This window comes from Melanaphis sacchari, unplaced genomic scaffold, assembly GCF_002803265.2.
Source record: "Melanaphis sacchari strain LSU unplaced genomic scaffold, SCAv2.0 Contig1_pilon_pilon, whole genome shotgun sequence".
Classification (NCBI taxonomy): Eukaryota; Metazoa; Arthropoda; class Insecta; order Hemiptera; family Aphididae; genus Melanaphis; species Melanaphis sacchari.
The window spans coordinates 3445702-3469848 of NW_020270976.1; the positions used below are offsets into that span (position 1 = coordinate 3445702).

The window sequence follows — 24147 nt, forward strand, 5'->3', positions numbered from 1 at the left end:
TAACTAAATATTTAGGGAAAAATAATCAAAAAGATAAAATAATAAAGTTCATTTTGGCAAAAAAAAAAAATTGTACTGGTTGCCGTTTTAGCCAGTAAGCCTCCTCCGGAGTGCGAAATACGTGAAAATCCTATACAGCACGAGCATAACGACCAATTTGATGATCTCAAAGTATGGATGCTTCCTATCCACGTTCAGGTAATAAATTATGATGTTTGGGTCTTTGAAGTGACAGTAGCCCGTGTCGCAATGTAGTGGTTCCCTGTTTAATCCAAACACGGTGATGACCAGCCCGATGACTCCGCATCGTAAGAAACTTGCTTGCATTACGAACTCCATGATCCATGGTACTTGGTGCGCAAAGTCAAACCCATAAATGGCCAGCCCCAAAAACGGCGCTATCATCATTGGACCAACTGCGCTGCCGTTCTGTAAAATTTATTTAAAAAATATATATTATTATTATTATTATTACATAATTTTCATAATTTCCGATCTTATTATACGCTATCTTGTGAATAAAATCTAAGTAGTTTACATTAAAAAAAAATTAATTTATATATATAATTTTTTTCTTAAGTCGTCGATAAATATATAATTATAAAAAGCCATCAGTTATTACAATCAATAGATATAGAAATAGGCCGCATATTATTTATTTGTTTCATAAAATATGGCCACTTTAATCTTTTTATTTTTGCTTATTTTAAGGTCATTATAAAGTAAAATTTTTGAAAATACATTATATTCTTTATAATTTTTAAAAATGTTCTCTTTTTTTTAATGCATTATAATTATTAGTTATACAATAAAGTCTCCTAAAGATACTTTAATAGAGTTTAGTCCATCTATATTGCTCATCTAAACTTCAATTACTCATATCTAGATATAATTAACTATAGTTACTTCATACTTGTTCAAAACTCGATTCGTCATGATGTAACAAAAACATTTTTAAACACGTTGATACTTTTTGGGAAAATGAGTGTTTACTTTCAAAAGAATTATCTTTAATAGTTCGGTAATTATTATTTATTTATTTATTTTATGAGGTAGAACGTAGAACGATAGAAGTATAACTTATATAGTTTATATTGTCACTAAGTATTTACTCATTATTGTATTACATATAGTCATATAGATTACATATGATATACAATAATAATAGGTACATGGCACATATAATGTATATACGTGTATAACCCAGGCTCCGTGTAATTGTTAATGTGTTCGAATAATCATTTACTTTCTATAGAAAGAACTGTCGAATTATTTGTTTTCTATTTAATAGATATTATAAATTTTCTTTCATAAAAATACTGTACCGTCACGTTGAATATAGATCCTACAAGTAGTCCCATTCCTTCGGAGACAAAACAAACCAATAGACAAATAATATTGAACATTGAAAATCGTAAGAGTTCACATGGTAGCCCGGACATGAAATATACCAAAGTCGTATATATACTGCTAAAAAATATCTGTGCAAAAATAAAACAAATATCTCTGTTATTAGACTTGTAGGTTGACTTAAAATGCATGCTTATGATATCCATATAACAATTACGGAACCGTTCAAATCACATGCAAACAGCAAATGAATTATTTTAGTAATTTAAAATTTGAACGACACCGCAAAATTATAACATATGAGTTTCATATCATACATTCATACGCAATATTTTTATGAGCGTTAAAAAAACATATTTTTTTTTTATTAACTTATGTTATATTATTATATTTTACACTTACAATGGTCGGCACTCTTGATAATTGTAACGCTAAGAAATATGGCCTTAAGCTATACCATCTATTGAAGTATTCTTGTTTTAGCAGTTTTACTTCGGACGGAACTATAAAATTAATAGAAAAATGTTAATAGAAAACGCTGAAAATCGTTATGCAACATGTACTATATATATATTAGTGAAGGAATGCCTACTAATAAGGTAGAAGGATCTACCTACTTGGCTTTTCTAAAATAACGTAGATACTAGATACTTCTTTTCTACAGAAAAATGGTAATTTTAAATTATTATAATATAATCAATAAATATAGCAATTTTTAAGAAAATGATAATACAAGATTTTCGCACAAGACTACAGAATTATGAAAATAATATTATACAGTCCACGTGATTTAAATAAAGCATTTTGTTACCGTCGAGAACTTATTATTATTATGTTAAATTACATACATATTAACTTAAAATATTTTTAATACTATTTATTATATTTTTATTATTATTATTATGCGTGTGTACTAAAAAATATGCTTAAAAATAAATTGTAAATATTTTTTTTAAACTTAAAATAAAAATAAAAATAGCAATGTGATGATTTTCAAGCTCCTTCAGAATACTGTGTCTTTTGAATTTAACCGTGTTCGGATTAATTAATTAGACCTGCAGACTATAATACAGCAACGCAATAGCGCTAATAGTAAACATTTTCAGAAAGTTGGCGTCTTTAATTCCTATATTAATTATTTTATTAGAATAGCTTCACATTGAATAAGAAATTCAAAAGTAACGTATTAAATTTAAATTTATAAATATAATTTATATCGATCGTGTATTGTTTGGGTGGGCAATCATTTTGAGGGAGACTTTATACGCTCATATTCGAACTAATATGTATCGGTGTAATTAACGATATACGATGGAGATCGACCTAACACGACAAATCTACTCTCATATATAGTGTGAGTTAATTAATATATATTACAATTAATAGGTAATAAAGACACAGTATGATATATATATACGTACATGCAAGTACTTGGACCATCGACTGCGTGAACGTGTGGAAGAGAATATTGCCCATGCAGAATTTCATATGGTTGAAGAACTGTTCGCCGTCGTTCGCCTTGTCGTAGAACACAATACCTACCGCCAGGCCACAGATGAGATGATGGTAAAACTGTATGTTTAGACCAATCTGCGAATGTGGAAGTAAAACACAAAAATCAAGAACAATTTCATAAGAATATAGTAATATTATAATGCACATATATTTATTTAAACGCGGAACGTTAACATGTAAGCATTATAATATCACATGGATGAGCGAGCGAACGTAACGCGACGTCGTAATATATATAGGAAACGGAAATCATCACAATAATTAGTACCTACATCGATTTTTAAAATAACTACGTGTCTATACCTTGTTCCTGTACATCTGCAAGATCATACGTTTCCAAAGCGTGCAAAACTGCGACCAACCGGAAGTCGGAAAGTCCACACACCAAGTATTGCTGGGTTTTATCACGTCATCGTCGTCGATGTCCACTTCGTCACCTATAGCTTTGTAATTGATCGGTGGCAAAGGGAGTAATTTGGAAGTGACAACGTTGCCGTTAAGTTCCGGCAAGAGCAATTCACAAGCTGTGTACAGAACAAAAAAAAAATACCCATTATAAACGACACAAAAACGATTGCTCAAAAGTCAAAATCGATCATATTATGTGAGTATATAGGTACTGAGTCATAATTATGAAATGTTGTATTAAAAAGTATTTTAATGTACAAACGATTGGTTGTTTTGCGTGTGATACGGCGGAGAGGGTAATCTTTTAAAAAAATTAAGCGCACACCCTGTACAAGAGGGCTTATATCGTATTTTGATATGCCGACATAGCAGCACACGTTAACGTTATTTATTATAGGTACTATATAGGGAATCGAAATATCTCTCAGACGATCAAACGAGTTTCACGCAAATGCCTAATTTTTCGATTAAAAAAAAAAAAAAAACGGAGATTTTCTCTCTGCAGCTGTTCAGCGTTTAAACAAATCGCTTTGCGCCGAGGCGCAATCGTACACAGTGAACTTTGTCTATATACAATTAATATATATATATATATACGAATAGAGGTTGTCGTGCGCTAACCTTTGGTCGTGTCCTCGTAACAGTTGTTGACGTCTCTCGTCTTGCACAGCGACTGCTTGCCGTTGGCCGTGGCCGCGGCTAATTTTTCGATGTTGTCCTGTTCCTCGCCGTCGGTGGCCTCGATTATGTAGTCGGCCGGGTTGTACGTCAGCGGGCAGTGCAGCCCGACAGTGGACAGGAACGGGACTAGCTGGTCGGTGGTGCCCTGGTACACGCAGTATCCCTGGGACAGCACGTACACGTTGTCGAACAGCTGGAACATGCTGGCGCTCGGCTGGTGGATGGTGCACACGATGGTGCGGCCCTGGTGCGCGAGCCCACGCAACAGCTGTAAGCAGTACGTGCTGGAAACGTTGTCCAGGCCACTGCGCAAACACGTAAGAAAAAAAAAAAATCGTGAACATTGTTGCACGTCGACGTTTACGGTACTATGTCGGTTAAATTTTAAAGAGCGGCGTGTGTGATGTGGGGGTTAGTGTGCTGCAGCGTTATTTATAGGGTTCACGAAATTTCGAGCTGCGACCTATACCATGCCGCCGATCGTGATCAGTTCGGTGTCTAACGATGACGTCATAATAATAATAATTAAATAGCCGAAAATATTTTTTATTTTTTTTTTAAATAGAGATTTCACGTCCCACCAGTCGTATAGCCACGGCCTCCAGTTTGAGAAGCACCGGTGTAGAGACTTGGGACAGGTACGCGCATATAAATTGGTATAACCCCATAAATGACGCCCCCGTTGTGATGGCTACAGCGCGGTTTATCGCCATGCGCGGGATTTAAGTTCGTCTGGCATACACGATATACTCATACCCATACGCATGGTTTTCTCACAAATCGTCCAAGACAAATCGTTTTATTTACATTCCTCCGTAGCCCACAGTAAGATAACACGTAATAATATTTTGCTACAGTCAATCACAGTAATGCATAGGTAATATGTATCGTTTCAGACGGACCTTCGTAACAATGTTATTAGTGTTATTACACGCACTGATAACTTTATTATTATTATATTGGTAGGTACTACGTTTTGTTGCAAATAGTATATTGCTAAATGTCCTATATTCGCAATCAAATACATAATATCTACTGTGTCCTTTAAAAATACCGACCTACTAAACTGAGGAATATACATATTTTGTGTTTTACAACTAATCAACTATATCATATGAAGTCAAATGAAGAAATTTGAACGAAATTTGTAATGGATGTGGAACTAATTAAAAGTAACATTGATATCGTAACACACACATTCAATAAATAAATAGATAATAGTAATATTTAAATAATAATTTAACACATTAATATATAGGTTATATAATAAATAAATATTATATTCCCATGTATATAAGTATATGTATATGGTATGTCGTATGTAAGTCTACATCGAGTACATCGAACCACTAAAAATCATTACTATATATTATATAACGATAATTTTCCAAGCAAAAACCCAATAAGTTCTTTATGATAGTTATTTGTGTAAAATGGCATTCTATACAGATTTAAAAGTGATAATTAAATATTATGAACCCCTAAAGATTGTATGTGAGTAATAAAATAAAGTGTTTCTGCTAAGTACATATTAATTATGCCTCATTAGATGTATATTAAACTACAGGTATATATTTTTTCTTAAAAATACTTTTGGTTTTTTTCTTTTTAATATTACGTATTATTACCATGACTAGTGCAATGTTACTATTTTCGGTACCTAATAAGTTAAATCAAAATTTTAGTGTTCTCAAATTATCTAAATCGAAAAACAATGATTTAACATTAACTCGATTTTCACCAAATACCATACATATTTATACTTCTATTTAATACTATAATATTGTATAATATGGTAGGTACCACATTAGATAATAGAGAAATTAATTTTGGTTAATGGCTTTTTGTTGCACAATGACATAATGTATAGAAACATCACTAATAAAATATCTTAATTTATTTTTTTTTTTTTTTTTTTTTTTTGTTAAATAAAGGCTTCAAATTCAAAGTTTATTAGCCTACAATGATTTACGTTTTATACATTTTTTTTTTTTTTTTTATTTAAACACCGGGTACCTATATTTGTTTTAGGTAATACTAAAATACATGATAAGGTCATATTTAAGTAAATATAGGTTAACTTTATATTTTCTTACGAAATTATGACAAGTAATAACATAAAATGCTCGATTAAAAAAGGATAGCAACTATAATGATTTTAAGATATTAATATCTTAATATTTCTTACAACATTTATGGTTAATAAAATAAAAATAAAAAACTGACAAATAATAATAAATTTTAAAAATGATAACTATCATAGTCACATCAAGTTATCACATATCATGACATATTTTTTGATCACAAATTATTAATACGCACCTAGTAGGTTCATCGAGAAATATTATGGGCGGGTTGTTGATAAGTTCTAGAGCAATAGACAACCGCTTTTTCTGGCCTCCCGACAAGAATTCGGTCCTCGTGTGTTTGCTTTCGGATAGTCCCAAGACATTTTGAATCTCTGTCACCTACATATGATACATTATTTATAACATGTATAACTTGTGCATCATAGAATCGACAATATAATATCTTATAAAAATATAGTTACTATAATACTCAATTATAATTAATTTAGTTTTAAATTAGGTATTTAGTATATTCAAGTGCAACTAAAACTGGATTTATCCGCCGAAAATCTTTAAACCCCTCAAAAAAAAAAAAAAAATTAATAATAAATGAATAGGTAATTTATACAAATTATACTGCCATTTCTATTGTTTATTTAATTACTGTTTTGTGCTCACAATAATTTGTTTTTCTTTGGTAAGTGTACCATTAGATAATTTAAATTCCGCAGCGAACATCATCACTTCGTTTAAAGTTAACATAGGCTGAATCTTGTCCTCCTGCATTATGTAACATGATAACTTGCGGAATAACTTCTCGTCCCTGACTTGATTATTTAACTTCAAAGTCCCGCTTACGCCTTTATAACTGAAACGTTTTCGCTAATTAGACAACATAAAAGTTATTATTTAATTATTCTAACTAAAAATTTACTATATTATACACCTATGACTTATATCATAATTTATATAATATTTAATAAATAAAAACTGACATACAAAATAAAAATCGGGATAAGTACTTTTGTTAAGAAATAATTCTATTTAGTAAAAAGTTATTAAGAATAAAAATAAAAAGTATAAATTTAACTTATTAGTCAATGACCTTTTTAGAATATTTACACATATTCAGTGATACAAACAGTTTAAGTGATGTGCTCTTACTACAACCTAATCACAACATGTTTTAATTCACGTTGTAGAAAATATATTAGGGGTCTAGAAAGTTCTCTGAAGCTTAAAGTTTAATGAATAACTCCAGATTACAAAATTGATATAAGTTAAAGTTATTTTTTATCCAAAAAAGTACAAACAATCTTATTTTAACACATTTCATGAGTTATTAATGAACATTAACAAAAAATAGCGTATACATGTATTCAATAATAATTAAACATTTAAACCTATTAGTATTTTCTTATATCATAAAATCAGGAGCTAAGATGTGCAATGTGCATTCTAACCTAACTTAAAAGAATAAAATTTGATAATAATGACATAAATGCTTACTTGTAACCGGATAATGCATTAAGTAAACTGCTCTTTCCTGCACCCGACGGTCCCATAATGCATGCGAGTTCGCCAGCTGCAAATCGGCCATTTACAGACTTTAATATCGTTCTTGGCGGAACTATAAATGAAATAATATCAGAATCACTATATTATTAAATTATTTTGAAATAAAATCTATTCTGCTCTGCTAAACAAAAGTGCCGTAACTCGAAAAAAATTAAACAACGAGTTAGATACGGCATCTAGGTTTATCTATTTTACACTATAAATGTAGTAGATAAAATACCCCTAAAATTACTTTAAATAGGCAATAAAATCAATTATTTAGATTTAAAAACGCCGTAGGTAACAAAAAAAAAATTAGAGATATTAAGTAAGAACACCGCATCCTATACTTACTAAGTATAAACGCCGTAAATATGTTTATACATACGGCGTTTTCGCTTAACATTTCCATGATCTACCTGAGTTACGACGTTATTATCTAACATTTCGACTTTTTTTCTGAAGTAACGGCAATATATTATATTTAATATATATAATTAATTTAATAGTTTCCAAATTGCTATCTTCAATATTATTTGGAAAGCTTATAATTTTATTATGGTTGTTTTATCTTATCAATATATTAAGATAAAATTATTATGGTAATGTGATTTTTTTTCTGATTGTTATTTGTCGTCAGTATTATATGCACAGTTGTCGCGAATACGTACTTTATTTTATTACGACGTTAGTTAACTTTTATTTTAAACAATTTAAAAATTAAATTAATTATGGATTCACAAGATGAGTTTATTTACGACCCGGAACTCAATGTGATACCTTCCACACCTGGTAAGAAAATTAATAGAAAATATTCAACTATATATTTATAAAATAGAAATAATAATATAATTAAATAAATTTTATATAGATTCTACGGGAATATTCGATGAAGAGGAAGAGGCGTTTCTACAACAAGGTAATACAACTTACAATATATAATAGTTTAAATCGTTTCGGAGTTTATAATAAATTATAAATCATTATTACAAAATTATATCATTTTCCAAATAAAGTTGAAATAAAAAGGGTATAGATTTATATTTTCATTAATTATTTGAATCTACAAAATTTTTCATTTTAAATTTTTAGACTATTTGCCATTTGGTGCATACAGAGACATTAATTCATTACCCGTCGTTTTTGATGATGATGTTGAATGCGAAATGTATACAAAATCGGGAGATCTAAGGAAGAGGAAGAAATATGCGTTAAATATGACCAGTAGAAAACAAATAAAATTCGAACAGAGAAAAAATAATCATGTGGTACAACCAGGATGTGACAGAGAAACGTGTAGAAGAAAATGTGTTTTAAATATAACGAAAAATAAGCGTGTTGATATAAATCATCAGTATTGGGAAATGAACTGGCAAGCTAGAAGATCATTTGTACATAGCACTTGTGAAAGTTCTGAAATTATTAGTCGTTCTAAAAACGAAAATACAAAAAGAAAAAATGTGTTTAAATTTTTTTTAACAGATAGTGATGGGTTGCGAATTCAAGTATGTAAGCCATTCTTTTTATGTACATTGGGATTTAAAAAAACCAATTATAGGGTGTTAGACGTCCTTAGATTAACACCTAAAAATAAAATTAAGCCAAATATCGATGGCCGTGGAAGGCAATTGTCTATTAATAAATAAATCAATTTATTTTTCAGTTGATTTGCAAAAAATAATAATGTTACCAAGGTTAGACACATTTAAAAAAATTTTGTTCATTAAACGACTTGTAGCATACCACGAAAGTTTTGTACCTCTAGGAAAAAAAGGAAATCTACTGCCATTTGCTTGTGTGTGGCACGAAGGAATAAGTGGTCGTAAGAAAGAAGATTTAATTAGCACTTTTTTCAATTTTTTTTACTAATCATCGTGATGCAAATACAATTACTATTTGGTTAGATAACTGTAGCAGCCAAAATAAAAATTGGTGTTTGCTATCAATTTTAGTCTACATCATAAATTCTAGTGAAATTTTTGCAAATGAAATTGTTTTAAATTTTTTCGAAGCTGGACATACATTCATGTCAGCTGATAGTTTCCATCACCAAGTAGAACAATCGCTTAAGTACCAAAAAAAACTTACGATTTTGAAGTTTTTGTTAAAGCTGTAGGAGCAGCAAATTAATCAAAAGTAGATGTAAAAATTATGAATTATTTTGATTTTTATTTATGGATAGATTACAAATCACAACAAAAACTTAAAAAATCATCAAATCGTGTATTATTAAAAAATGTCGTTTCTATAAAAGCTGTTCGAAATAAATTTATTTTGTACACAAAATGTAATTTTGAAGAAGAATATGCAGAACTTAATTTTTTAAAGAAGAGTGTAATGAAAGTATCCGGAATGACTACATTTCAACCATTGAAAGGACCTTGTGGTATTCCTGTTGAAAAAAGAAACGACATTCTCAACAACTTGATACAAGTTATTCCACAAAATAGGAAAAAGTTTTAGGAAAATATTCCAATCCATAATTATTAAACTATTATTATATTTTTATTTTATGATAAAATTAATTAATTTTTAATACAACTAAATACTAATGCATATTCCAGTTTATAATTATTAGACTATTATTTTTTTTTTTAATTTAACGATCAAATTTATTAATTTGTAATAAATCTCATGTTTATAATTATTATACTTAATTTATTTATATAAATGTATATACGGAATTTTACTCTAGTAAATACATTTTTAGACGATTTATTATTATTAAGCAATAATGCCGTAAAATTTACTTACGACGTTTATCCTTAATTCATAAAAGTATTAACAGTTTAAATTGCTAAGTAATAACATAAAAGTAACTTTTATTCGTATAATAAGCAAAAAAAACTTTTAAATTATTATTCTATTGCATTCCTCGTCAATAAAACTATAAAGGTGAATATATTTTATACTAAATCAAATAGACTAACAAATAATAAAGGTATAATAAAATGAAAAATACAAAACTGCATTTTTCTCAAAACTAATAATTTGGTTTTTACGGAACTTTTGCTTAGTAGGGCATAATAATTATTATATACAGGGATGCAATTTTAAATAATTTTTAAAAACTTGGCGAATTTGACAAGGCTTACTATAAATGTCACATTAGGTTCATTGTGGGTAAAATATAAAAGCAACTAGCAGAGTAAACGGACACTTTGTACTATCTATTGTTTAAGTTGCATATCGTGGACACTTTGTACAGTGAAAATAAATTGGTAAAAATCGATTGCGAACACTTGGTACGATAATAATAAATTAGTAAAAAATGATTGTAGATATTTTGTACGGTGTAAATAAATCGGGAAATATATTTTACTAGATAAGATTAAATTAAATTTTTCAAAACTTTAGATTGCAATTAGTATAAGACATAAGTTTGGTGACACAGTAGAACATAACCAATGGTATATTCTAAAATATATTACGAGCCAAAACCAAACTATTAAACTAAAACCAACATTTTTTTGGATATGGTTATGAATTTATTTATTTTAAAAATATATAAATTAATAATATTCGTTAAAAGTGCTTAAAAGTGGCTTATATGGATAAAGCTACAATAAATCTTTATGAACCGATAAGCTATGAGTTATAATAAATCATATAATTTTTATAATATATCATCAGAATATATATTTTTTTAATTTTTATATGCTTATGTCATAGTATGAATTATTTACAAAATAGACTGATCATAACTACGCTCTGAGTGATAATACAATATTTAGGCTGAAAAACCTTGCACTAAATTGTATGAAAATCTGAGTTATTAATAGTAGAGAATTTGTTAGGTACCTCAGGTACCTGTGTTTTGTAATAACAAATTATGTGATATGTAAAAATTTTTTTCTACCTAAAATATTACAAATTGTCCGCCATATACATTTTATTACTATCTGAAATAGTACAAAATTTCCGCCATATTGACTGTTGTTACAACCTAAATAGTACAAACTTTACACGGTTTTATTTTTTATAGGCGATCATACAAAGAATTCTACAATCAACTCGTAGTCATATGCATGAAATGGTCAGATTTTTTTGGATAAACTAGGTATAATTTTTTTTTTTTTTAAATTAAACAAAATATGCACTTTATAAGTTACAATTTCAAGTAACTTCCCTCCTTTGAGCTTAACAGCTTGTGTTGGAGAGACTAGAGAGGGAGTTATTATAGTTAAAAATATTAAATAATAATGAAATAATGAGATGATATAACCATTTAAATAGTACAAATATAAAAATTCTACTACTGTATAAATATAAAGTAATATAAACTTAACTTAACATAACATTTAAAAATAAATAGACAAAGAAAAACCAAACATACTTTACATTAACATAGAGTTTTTCCTAAATTCCAAAAATAAATATTTATATATTACATATTTAACATTCATAGTATCATCCATTATTATATATTTTTTTTAAATTAAAATGCCATAGAATTAAAAATTGTTGGTCTCGAGTAGTCTAATCAAAAGATGTATTGGTATATATTTAAAAGGAAAGTCATAATTTCTAAATTATCTTTTATTTCCTAAGTTGTGATTATTTAATTTAAAATTTTTCAATAAATGTATTATTATTATTTTTTTATATAAGAATCTTACTGGTAAAACGCCAAATTCTATATGTATAATTTTCATTTCTGGATCATCTAATGGTACATTAATTTAGACAAATTTTAACAACATTATTTTGGTTATTTAGTATGTTATCACGAAGGCCACCCCATACTAATATACTATGTTTAAAATTAGACTGATACAAGATACAATGCATAATAAACCTATAATATAAAAAAATAATATTCTCAGAACTAATAGGCAATTTAATTATAAATACTTAATGAAATAATGATTAACAATATTTCGTGCAAGAAATTGATTGTATAGGTATCAAGATTTTTATATTTTCCTAGGTCACTAAGATAATTCTATTTATAAAATGTGTAATAACAAAATGTTTTCCCATATTGGGTCCTTGTTTATACTTTAATATTTATATTCAATAGAACATAATAACATTTAATAATATATAATAATTTTTATTTATTACATGTATAATTGTATAAGTTATAATAGAAATTGATATTTTGACTTTATTATAATAATAAGTTGTTTTTATAAATAATATATATTTTATATGTAGTATGACATAATATTAAATGTTAAAAACTGTTGATTGACCAAGTTGAGTTATTCATTAAACTGTACCCGCAATAATAAATATTAAGTTTACTTAAAAAAAGCATATTTTATAAAAAATACATTATCAATTAAATATTATTGCTATTTCATAAGAATTATCGTAAATATTTTCTAGTTGAATTTCTTTTTAAAATAAGTAATGTTATTAGTAAGTATTTTTATTCTTTGAATGACGAATATACCTAGCTTATTAAAACCCGTTATAAACGATGTTCCATAAATTAATTATAGTATCACACTATATACGAGTATATATTCTTTAATACATTCAACTAGTGAATAAAAAAAAATAAATTGATAGGACATAATATTACACAGTTTAAAGTATTGTCTATACGTACAGGTACTTGAAATTATGAACTTGCTAATGTGAAACGGATCTGACGTAAAATGTGAAAGTAAACGGTGATTTTCGATTGAAATTAACGAAATTTCTCCCTCCCGGAAACCGAATAATATAATAATTGTAGTGCTGAATACAAAAGTTATTGCGAACTTCGGGTATAATATCTATCGAAATTAATATTCATTTTTAAAACGTTCAAGGATTCATTTTAGGTAAGTAATCACAACGTTACGATTATAAAAATATTTGTTGCGTCTTCTCGATAATTTTAATATTTGCATAATAAAATTATTCTATGAAATACGAAGCAATAATATACTAAAATATAAGATATATAAAAAAAAATATACAAATTTAATATTTAATATTGAATACTACATAAATAAAATTATGTTGTATGGATGTAGGATTATAGTATATAATATTATATATTATACTAATATACTATACAGTGGCGTGCATATAAAGAAGCAAGCGTTGGTTACAATTTTAATTGTAAAACATTATGGGTATAGCCGTATAGGGTATATACTATATTTTGAAATGACCAAATTAATACGACACTAGGACTTTCGTCAACCACCGTGAACCGTCTCTCATTAATTTCCAAGATCGAGCTATTATCATTCTATAGTTGATATTGTTTATTTAGTGATTATAATCAGTTATTTAAATAGTTTTGTATGATGTTAATATTTTTAATTATTTTGTGATGAGTAATGATTATGATAAGAATGTTTATTTTATTATTTGGGAATATAATAAACAAAGAAAAAAATAATAATATTATAATTAGCTACTGTACATAGATGTATGCATTGTTCGAAATAGGAAGATTTAATTTTTACATCACTGACGACTCAACGTAACCCCACTGATATCACAAAATTTATAGATGCCAGTGGCGTATTTAATTCTTCTACCAAATATCTATTTCTATCATTTCCCACTTTGCCGCTTTTGTCACCATTTTTCAAATCTGATACATTAAAATAATCTTAAATATCGTTAAATAATTTATATGCTAAATAAGTTACAACAGCAAAGAAAGGTTTTATTTCAAAAATAGAAGTTTATATTTCTAGAAGATACAATATTTAGGTATTACAAAAAATCTAAAATACTTAAAAATACGGTCTTAAATAAATTTAAAAATTCTAAAAATCAGAAATTGAATTAATTTATTACCAGATAAAAAAAATAAGGATAAACAGGCTTGGGTAAATCACCTTTTATTTAGTATTCTGGTACCTATATTATACTATTTGTGAATCTATTGTCTCCATCCTTCAGTCTTGTTTTTGTTTGTTTTTAATGTAAAAAATTATCTTAAGCTGTAAAATTGAACAAATGGTCTTTTAAAATTTTATAAAACAAATCATAACAATAACTAAAGTTACGTCTAAGCTTAATACATTTTACAAACTATCTGTTAATAATTTTATTTAACATTTTAATATTAGCAGAAGTTTTAACGAATCCTCAAAAGGGAAAGGGGAGGTAAATTTAATACTATAACATAAAAAAATATAATCAAAATTATTTTAACCCTTTTTGTCAAAATCTACCAAGCGTGCTTATGTCTATAATTTTATTATATTTTAAAATAGTTAAAATATTTGATTGATACAGCTTATTAGTTTTTCAATATTAACAAAATATAACGTGTACGTTCTTTATAAGTTATAACCAACTAAATTACGAATCGTATATCTATTTTAGTATTAATAAGTTTTTTTATAATATTTCATACATATAACAGTTAAGTTTCTATAATATTTTATATATAATCTATAGATGTAGATTAAGTGAAATTCAAAAATAATTATCAACTAATATTTTTTAGTACAAAACTAAAACAATTAAATAAATACTAACCAAATGTTGATTGTATACGTATTTTACTTTGTAGTGAGTTTATTATATTTAGATTATTTCTAAAATGTTTAAACACTGCGTGTTATATGGAAATGGAATAATTGTTTATAGATAAATGAACATTCTTAAATTTTATTATTCTAGTCAAGTTTAAAATTCTATAGCAAACCAAATAACTTTCGTCGTTATTTGAATGTGCAGGTACTGGTGCACTTATTTTTATGATCTGTACTGTAATTACTGTTCCAAAAAATGTTATCAGTTTTCGAATATTTTGCCATATAAAAGGATAATATAATGATGCATTGTTTTGTGACGAATATTAAACATTAATCAGTATTACATATAATTTTTAGGTGTTTATACAGTTGTTTTTTATTAAAATAAAATAAAAACAATCAAACTAAAATAAATTTCAAATTATAATACTACAATTACAACATTTTTGCTCGGTTATTTTAATTGTAGTGAGTATTCTAAAAATACAAATTCAAAAACTATATTATTGTAGCTTATTTTAAACTAATAAGGTATGATATTCTAACAACTCTTGAATATAATTATATTTTTATGTATAATAATGACGTCCAAACGTTCAGTCGTAAAAATGTGTATCCGTTGTATTTTAATATTTATGTAATGGACAGTAATTTCTTACTTTATTACCTTGATATCTAATTAATTAAACTTGTTTTTAAATATTCAATTGTTTACGAATAATAAGTAAATGTTTCAATAAATAAATTGCTATAATATATGATAATAGTAATATATATAAATATACGACATTGAACTTGAATTAATTTATTTAAAGAAATTTATTACAAAAAAAAACTAAATTATAATACCATCGGCTCATCATTATTTTATAGAGTTTAAATGTAGTATATTAGTACATCAAATTATTGTAATAATAGTTTAGTTAAATATTATTTATCACTACCTATTGATATTCTTCTAAATATAATAATAATACTAAGATATTAACCAATGACTATAACTTAAAGACTGCTAACTTGCAAAAAAAATTTATTAATAGTGTTATATCCCGTTCCAATCTGGTTTTTGGTTCGGTTGTTTGTTTGGGAGTGGGTCTTCTCGAAGAAAGAAATCACAAATACAATTTTGGTTGTTAAATTACTTTTATTAATTTATTTAATGAATAACCTTAAATTTTACACTAGAATACAAATGTCTTGTTAATACTACGACTTGTGAACGACTGTCTTAAGAAAATATGCTGGCGACGGATATCGCATACACATCGAAATTGCTTACCTGGTGTATTCTTATTACTAACTAAGGGATTCTTAACAATAGTTTCATAAAAATTAATTAATTAATTATGTATATTAAACAAATCTGACGGAAATATTTTTTTATTTTTTTTTTTTTTTTTTTTATTTTACCTATGCACATACACAATCTATACATTTTGCACAATAAGTGTATAAGATAAGAGTAATAAAAAAAAACATGGATTGCTTGAGGAAGAAGCCACCCATTAGTGGCACTTACTTGACGGTAATATGAATATCATTTCATTCATAATATTTCGTATAAGTATAAAAAGTATTATATTAATGAATTTATTATGTTGAAATATTTGAAAACATGTGCCCATTTGGAAATATTTTATATTTTTACCGCAGTTGTACAATATACAGACTCATGGAAAAAGGGTCAATATTATTATATATTTTTGAAAAAATCTATTATGCGCTAAATAGTAAATACTATATAGATACAAGATACTAGTGATTTAATACAGAATAATACTAAATATCTTTTAGAAAACTATTTATTTAATTTTGTTATACTCAACTTATAATTGAAAATAATTGATAAGCTTATAATCCATGAATGATGAATGACTAAATGCAACCATATATATAGTATACCCTATATTATAGTGATGTGGTATTTATAATAACTTACTACATAATTTATATTTCCCGACATATTCAGTCAAAACACGTAATCGAATAGTTTCATCCGTTCAACGAAAACGTTTTAAAATAACGATAATAATTTTATGATTCCGGAATATTACACGTATTACCTATAGTACATTAATACATCATCGTGTATTGTTATAAGTACCTAGGTCCTATAGATATATACCTATATAAAAGTAAAAGAATGCGAAATCATAGTATGGGCCGTAACAGGTTAAACTAGTTTAAAGAAAATAAAATATAATGAACCTTACGTTTAACTTTAAGTCATATGATTATTATACAAGGATAAAAGAAGAAACTCTCACTTTCATGTCTAATAGTTTATACAATTATACAGTCGTCTGCCTTGTAATTTTATCACGATGGTATAATATGGCCTATAACCTATACCTCGTGTATTCGTCGAGCTCACGATGTAAACAATAAAAACTTATTCTCGGCTTTCTTATTACGATATGAAGTAAACAAACGATGTTTTAAATGCAAATATTAATACTATATAAACATAACGCTTATGATTATGAAGCTCTTACAAGTTTATCGTAGTCTATTTCGTAAACGCATTAGACAATGTAAAGATGAAAAAGCGTTGTATGTACTAGTTACTAGATAATATCGACAAGGATTATCCAACAAAATCTCTTGTGTAGTATAACGAATATTGTTTTTAGTATTTAAACGAAAATTGTTCGTGAAAATTTTCATTACAATAATATTATTACTTTTATTATACAATTTACTGTTGTGACTAATTTCAAAAAATTCATTGCAATGTCAGTACATTTTTCATTCACAAAAAGTATGATGGACATAATATTTTATAATAGGTAGTAGGTAATGTTGGAACAATTTATTATTGTTTTTAAATAGTTTATAAATTAAATTCTACTTTGATATATTCTTAGAATCTTCGAAATGTATTGCGAAATAATTAATAAGTAATAACTATAATAAAAGTTATTAAAATATTTAAAACATTGATAAAAAATTATTACTGGTATAGGTATTTGATGCCTATTTAAATCGGTACTTAATATATTATATTAAATAAAATCAAGTCTTTCCTATAAATTTTACTTCATCTCCGATCATGCTTGTACTTACTATCTATACTGTTTTCACTTTTCAATTACTTCAGATGTATACTATCCATATAAATATCTAAATATTATTATCATGTCTATCCCGGAATAATAATTGGAATATTTGGACAATGGTTAAAAATATATAGTTTGTGTTAGCAAATATCCCTTATGTATAAAGAAATATAATATTATGTTATTAATTTTATTATTAAAACTATTATACTAATCACACTTATGGTTAGGTTATTAAATTTAAATCGATATGGATCATTGTTGTCATGACCACCGCAGCGTACCTACATATCAACAGTCTGCAATTAAATCCATAATCCACTATGTAAATTGTAAACTGTAAATTTGATTATGTATTTTATATGAGAATATTAGATACATAATATTTTATTATATTATATTATATTTTGATAATATCTCTTTGTGTATACGTTCGCTGTTAAAATGACGCGCATGTAATAATTGGCCGACGACGAGGAGAGTCGGGCTCACACAATTTATGGTCGTTTTTTTTACGTTTTTAATGTTATTATACTCATTTTAATTTAAAAGAATATATGAATAATATTAAAAGAAGAATGTAATAATTTAGTTTTTAGTATAATACCGAATAATTACGAAGAAAATATGCTTTTTACGTATAGCCCGTGTATAACGTGTAGATAGATACTGACTACTGCATAATATGAATAAAATACGAGTATGAGTGTTGAATGTCACCTAGACGAAAGTTGAACATCTTCTACTTTAGTCTTTATACTCTAACTCCACGCGTACATTATTTTTAATACAAAAATCAGTACTTGTTTTTCGATTAGTAAATCTAAATGTATAATTGTATTGTTTTTAATAGCGCTAGAGTATTAAACATAAACCACATATTTATCAAACTGCATAAACCATCATAGCTCAAAATTTAAATACATTTAAAGAAAAATATAAAAATTAAAAAAAATTGAACACTGAAGGTTAAACGATAATATTACATAGATAAAATTCTTAATACTTTAATCACTCCAACTATTTTTTATGATTTGTGTATCTACTTTTATTCTAATTTAGTGTACAATGTAAATTGTAATCATTAATAAAATTAAACACAATTAAAATATCTTAAATATCTAAAATTAATATGATGTATAAAACAAGTATAAAGTATTACGGTCTATTTATAAATAATGTAAACATTTCTTTACAATTTAAAAAATATTAATGAAAAAAGAATGTTTTGAGATATTTTGTTCTCAGCTAATATAATAAATGTAACTATTTAAAAAAGTGTATGAAACTAAACTATACGAGTATTCTTACAATAAATTGGATATTAATTTAGTTTTAATAACACGTCTGTATTTACATTTTAACATCGAATGACTTGTTTAAACGTAGTAGACACTTACTATAGGTTGAGTGACAGCTGTCTACAGTTGAATAAAATTTTTGTAAAAAAAATAATTAATGCATAGTGTCATGTGAAATAATAATTTTTCAAATTACTTACAGAAATTAACACTAATATTGTATAATGATTTATTCATAATCGTCAAGGCAAGATTTATCGAGATCTGCATATATTATACACCTTGCACGATTATTTATTATATATGTATAAACAAGTAACAATACGCCGATATAATGTGATGGCGCAAAATGCTTCTACTTATAATATTATATAAGTAATTATATTATAAAGTAATTTAAATGCAAAAATGCGGACGAGAGAATTCGCACGACTTGTGTTTGTATTCGAATACATTTAGTAACATCTGCTATAATATTTTCTTACATTTTAAGAATTAATACCGTACCATATTTAAGTTGCACTATTTCATTCTTTTTTCTATACATTAAGATCGTATTTAAATAGTTCAAACTTTAAAATTTTTATTACAGTTAATAATTACTTACACCTACACTATTTCCTTTATTATAGTGTATCTACGATATATGTACACACATAGGCCTTTAAATTAAGGAAACTTGAATCTTGAAAATTGTAAAAGAAAAATAGAGTTAGCAATATTATGTATCTATACAGATAAACACATTTAATCAACATATCTGTATGGACTTTAAAAAATTTTGGGGGGGGGGGGGGGGGGGGGGGGGGGGGGGGGGGGGGGGGGGAAGAGCTAAAATGATGTAAATATCTTATATCACGAGTAATTCTAACTGTCTTGTCAGCACGTTATGTATTGTACCAATGATTGACACCCATAACTAAATCACCCAAAAATACTGCATAACTTATGAGTTATGATAAACAATGAGACAAATCACTTTTTTTCAAATATTATTGTGATGTTCACACAATATTATAATAATAATAATAAAATAACTATTGAAGTAACAGAATGTATGTAATACACAATTCGTATTGTTAATAGTTTTATATCTATAGCCTAGCATTGATAAACCTATTTACTTTTTTTAAATTAAAAAGAATACACGTTTCATTGTCGATTTAATTTACGTGGAACGAAGCACGTTTTGCGGTAGGTTATTTTATGCAATGCTATATCATGTATAGTACCTAGTGCGTATTTACAACTTGCTAAGTATATTATATAGATAAGTATTATTATATAAAAATAAAAATATTTATTAATTATTAGTATTTGAAATCTATAAATTATGTTGATAGGTATGATTCAATGAACATTCTGATTTAAAATATCAGATAGCAACAGGTATTCTTTGAACAACAAGTTATCATAGTATCATATCTATAAGTAGGTACTTAAAATTTTAGCATAATTCAAAACCATAATTTGATTTTTAGATTGGTTTTAAGTTATAAGTTTATTAGTTATGTTATAAGCGTTTATAGACTGTATTTTGGTAACACTTGATTCCGAATATTCTCATATTATATGAATAATTAGTATGAGTGTATAGTTGACAATTGTTGTCAATTATATATTATATTGTTACCGTTTTATTATTTTAATAGTTAATAATTAATTTTTATTGAAAATCATAATGCTATAAAGACAACTTATCTCAGTGTTATTTTTAAGCGCATATTATTTTATGCCTCATAGAATAAATATTTACCATATTTTTATTTGTTAAATGTTATTTAGACGAACACACACATACATTTTTTAGTTCATTTTAGTATTATATATAATAAGTTACATAATAACACCGATTGGCCTCTTTTTGGCCAGTTCAGACTATGTAATACACGCGAGAGAAAAAAAAAAATCTAACAACAATATCGTACTAACCTTTGGTATTCCAAAACGGTGGCTTCACCTCGTACGTTAAGTCTTCGAATTGGATATCCATGTTGCGTCAGAGACGACCCTCGGTCCTCGTTGCGTGCAAAATGCGTGCGAGTTTCTCTTTGTATTTTTGTATCACACTACCGAAACAATTATTTTAAAACGTTTTTTTACACCAACGCGTTTAAGGAAATACGTAGATGACACGATTTAAGTTAAAGAAATATCGAATAAATATTGATATTATATTATAATACGTATCAAAAATGCTAATATGCTAACCACTTGCGACATCCATGGTGGAAAATTTTACTGTGCATGATATTTTATTATTTCGCACTGTCGTATGTGTTTTATAATGTTAGTCTTTCGACGGTCAATTTGAAATAGAAGTAAACGTGCGCTCCGCGGACGATCGATTCCACTACAGTGTAGGTATAAACCGATTGGCAAATACACGCACGCTCGGAAGGAGAAATGGCCACTGAACCGGATGGACGATGGTAAAAATGTCTGCACAAGATATTATATTGGTATATAATAATAATAATAATAATAATAATAATAAAATACGGTCGATGCGTTGAGTAGCCGGTTACCGTCGTAAATCCACTGCTACATAATATACTACGGTAGTTCGAGCGGAGGAAAACAGTGACAGTGAGAATGGATTCGAAAGAGAGAGCTAAGCCTTGACACTGGTTCTCTGCGAGGGGAGAAGGAGACGTCAATCGTGGGAGGTGGGAGTGGTGATCTTCGATTAATATAGAGATTTTTAGATTTTTGTTATTTTTCTTGTAAGTACATAATATAATTTTATTACGTATGATTGACAGCACCGACCCTCTATAAATGTTCGATTGCCAAATGGATTACTAGCTATTTATTGTACAGCTAAAGTAGTGTAAAATTACTTATATTTGTACAAAAATATAATATAATGTGTTATAAGTCAAGCGTGAAGATCCTTAAAATAATAAATTGTGTATTTTTAACTCTCTTATTTACGTTATCCACTTAAGCCTATTTACTGAACCAAAAGACTTTTTAATTGGTTATTTGGTAAATTTTATTTTGCATTTCTGTCGATGCCAATTTTAATTACGTAGGTGCAAAATTAGACTTAAAATATAGTAAGTTTCCAAAGTTTTAACCAGTAGCAGTTGTTATGATAAGGTATTACATGAGTCTATAGCCTCATAAGTCATAACTAATCGGATGGTGAAACCCCTCAGCTATAAAATATAATATATTATTACATAGGGGTTAATATTATAAAATTTAGAGGCGGTTGACCTTTAGAATTTTTATTTGCCTCTAAAAATAAAAAAATTCACGCTGCCACTGCCCACTGATCTCAAGCCAAACCCATTACAAACAATTTATCTACCTATATCGATTTAAAAATATATAGCAGCTATACAAAAAAAAAAAGAATTTGGATAAACATCTTTCAAAGTAAATACATTTGCTTGGTGAATCACTTTATACATATAAGGTACCTATTTAATATTATCTGGATCCCACGCGATAACTGAAAAGTGATAACGTCTTAAAAATATTATTACAACTTACATTTAGCTCAACATTCACAGAGTTAACAGATATCTTGTTTAAGTGAGTATTATAATGATAAATTAATGATAACATAATAAAAAGTAAAAACACATATTATAACATAGTGTCGTAAACAAATTCAGTATGACATAATAAATTGTATACATTATATTTGATTCGTTTTGAACTGCGCACCGGAAACGGTCGTTCCAAATAATATTGTCTGTTAAGTATTATTATATTTTAAAAAATGTCCACAAATCATTTTTTTATTTTTCCATTTAGCGTGACTAACTAAGATAATTAGACAATTATTTATACTCAAAATTATCTGCCTATAATTTTTTGGTCATAAAATACAATCACTATCATTTTATATTATCAAATATAATTAAAATATTATTAGTAATTATTTTTATGCTAGAAGTAGTGCCTATTTTGTGAAACTTGGAATATCTTTCCTGTTGATTACTATCGTTTTCGTGTGTGAAAATTCTTGTCTCTAAAATGACGTCGTTCTTATACTGCAGATAGTATAATCAGCAAAGAGATACGTGGGTTTTAAATATTATGATAAATCATATTAATACATAATAATATTATACATAAAACAAATTATGCTGCCCGAAGCTGTTTATTTGGCAAACCTTGTTCATATAAATCGCGTGACTATTTACTATGTAAATTTCTCTATTCTCTCTCGATATCTGCTCTTATGTATTATACAACATTTATTTGAATTTTTCAGTAGGTAAGATTACACAGCGCTTAAGATGCCTATCAACTGAGACATAAAAAGTAGAATTTATAAATTCACGGACATCGCGTATGATATAATGGCAAATTGCAATATGAAAACTCTCTATAGATACCAAGGGCGCCCATAGGTAAATTCTCAAGGGGGGACAAAATCTTAATTTATCAATACATTTATAAATAGGAATAGGAATAGGAGATAGGAAGAGGTCTACTGCTAATTATTATGCTATTACATTATATTATGTAAATCAAACTGGAAGATTATGAAATGATAATTATTTAACCAATTAACCATAAAAGTAATTAATCGAATTTTTATTTAATTAAAAACATAAATTGGACACTGAAAACAATTAATTATATTTATTAAAATATTAATTTACAAATAAAAATTGTAAATTTCTTTTTTTAATACCAAATATGTTTATTACTTCTTCTATATATTCATTCTTTTTATCATTAATTTTTTCCCTGTGTACACTTATCATACATAACCCGTCAAGTCTATCTTCACTCATTG

The 24147-nt window shown here is 27.0% G+C and overlaps 1 protein-coding gene across 1 annotated transcript; it reads right to left on the reverse strand.

Annotated features, from left to right (window-relative positions):
* Window positions 1–21938, reverse strand: LOC112593223 (ATP-binding cassette sub-family G member 4). The gene is made up of 10 exons (XM_025337575.1): window positions 21315–21938; window positions 7533–7653; window positions 6702–6891; window positions 6277–6422; window positions 3895–4259; window positions 3169–3389; window positions 2772–2940; window positions 1753–1853; window positions 1326–1481; window positions 1–429 (listed from the first exon to the last, which is right to left on the reverse strand). The coding sequence occupies exons 1-10, from the start codon at window positions 21373–21375 to the stop codon at window positions 88–90; spliced, it is 1872 nt and encodes a 623-aa protein (XP_025193360.1). The 5' UTR covers window positions 21376–21938; the 3' UTR covers window positions 1–87.
* Between the last annotated feature and the right edge of the window lie 2209 nt (window positions 21939–24147).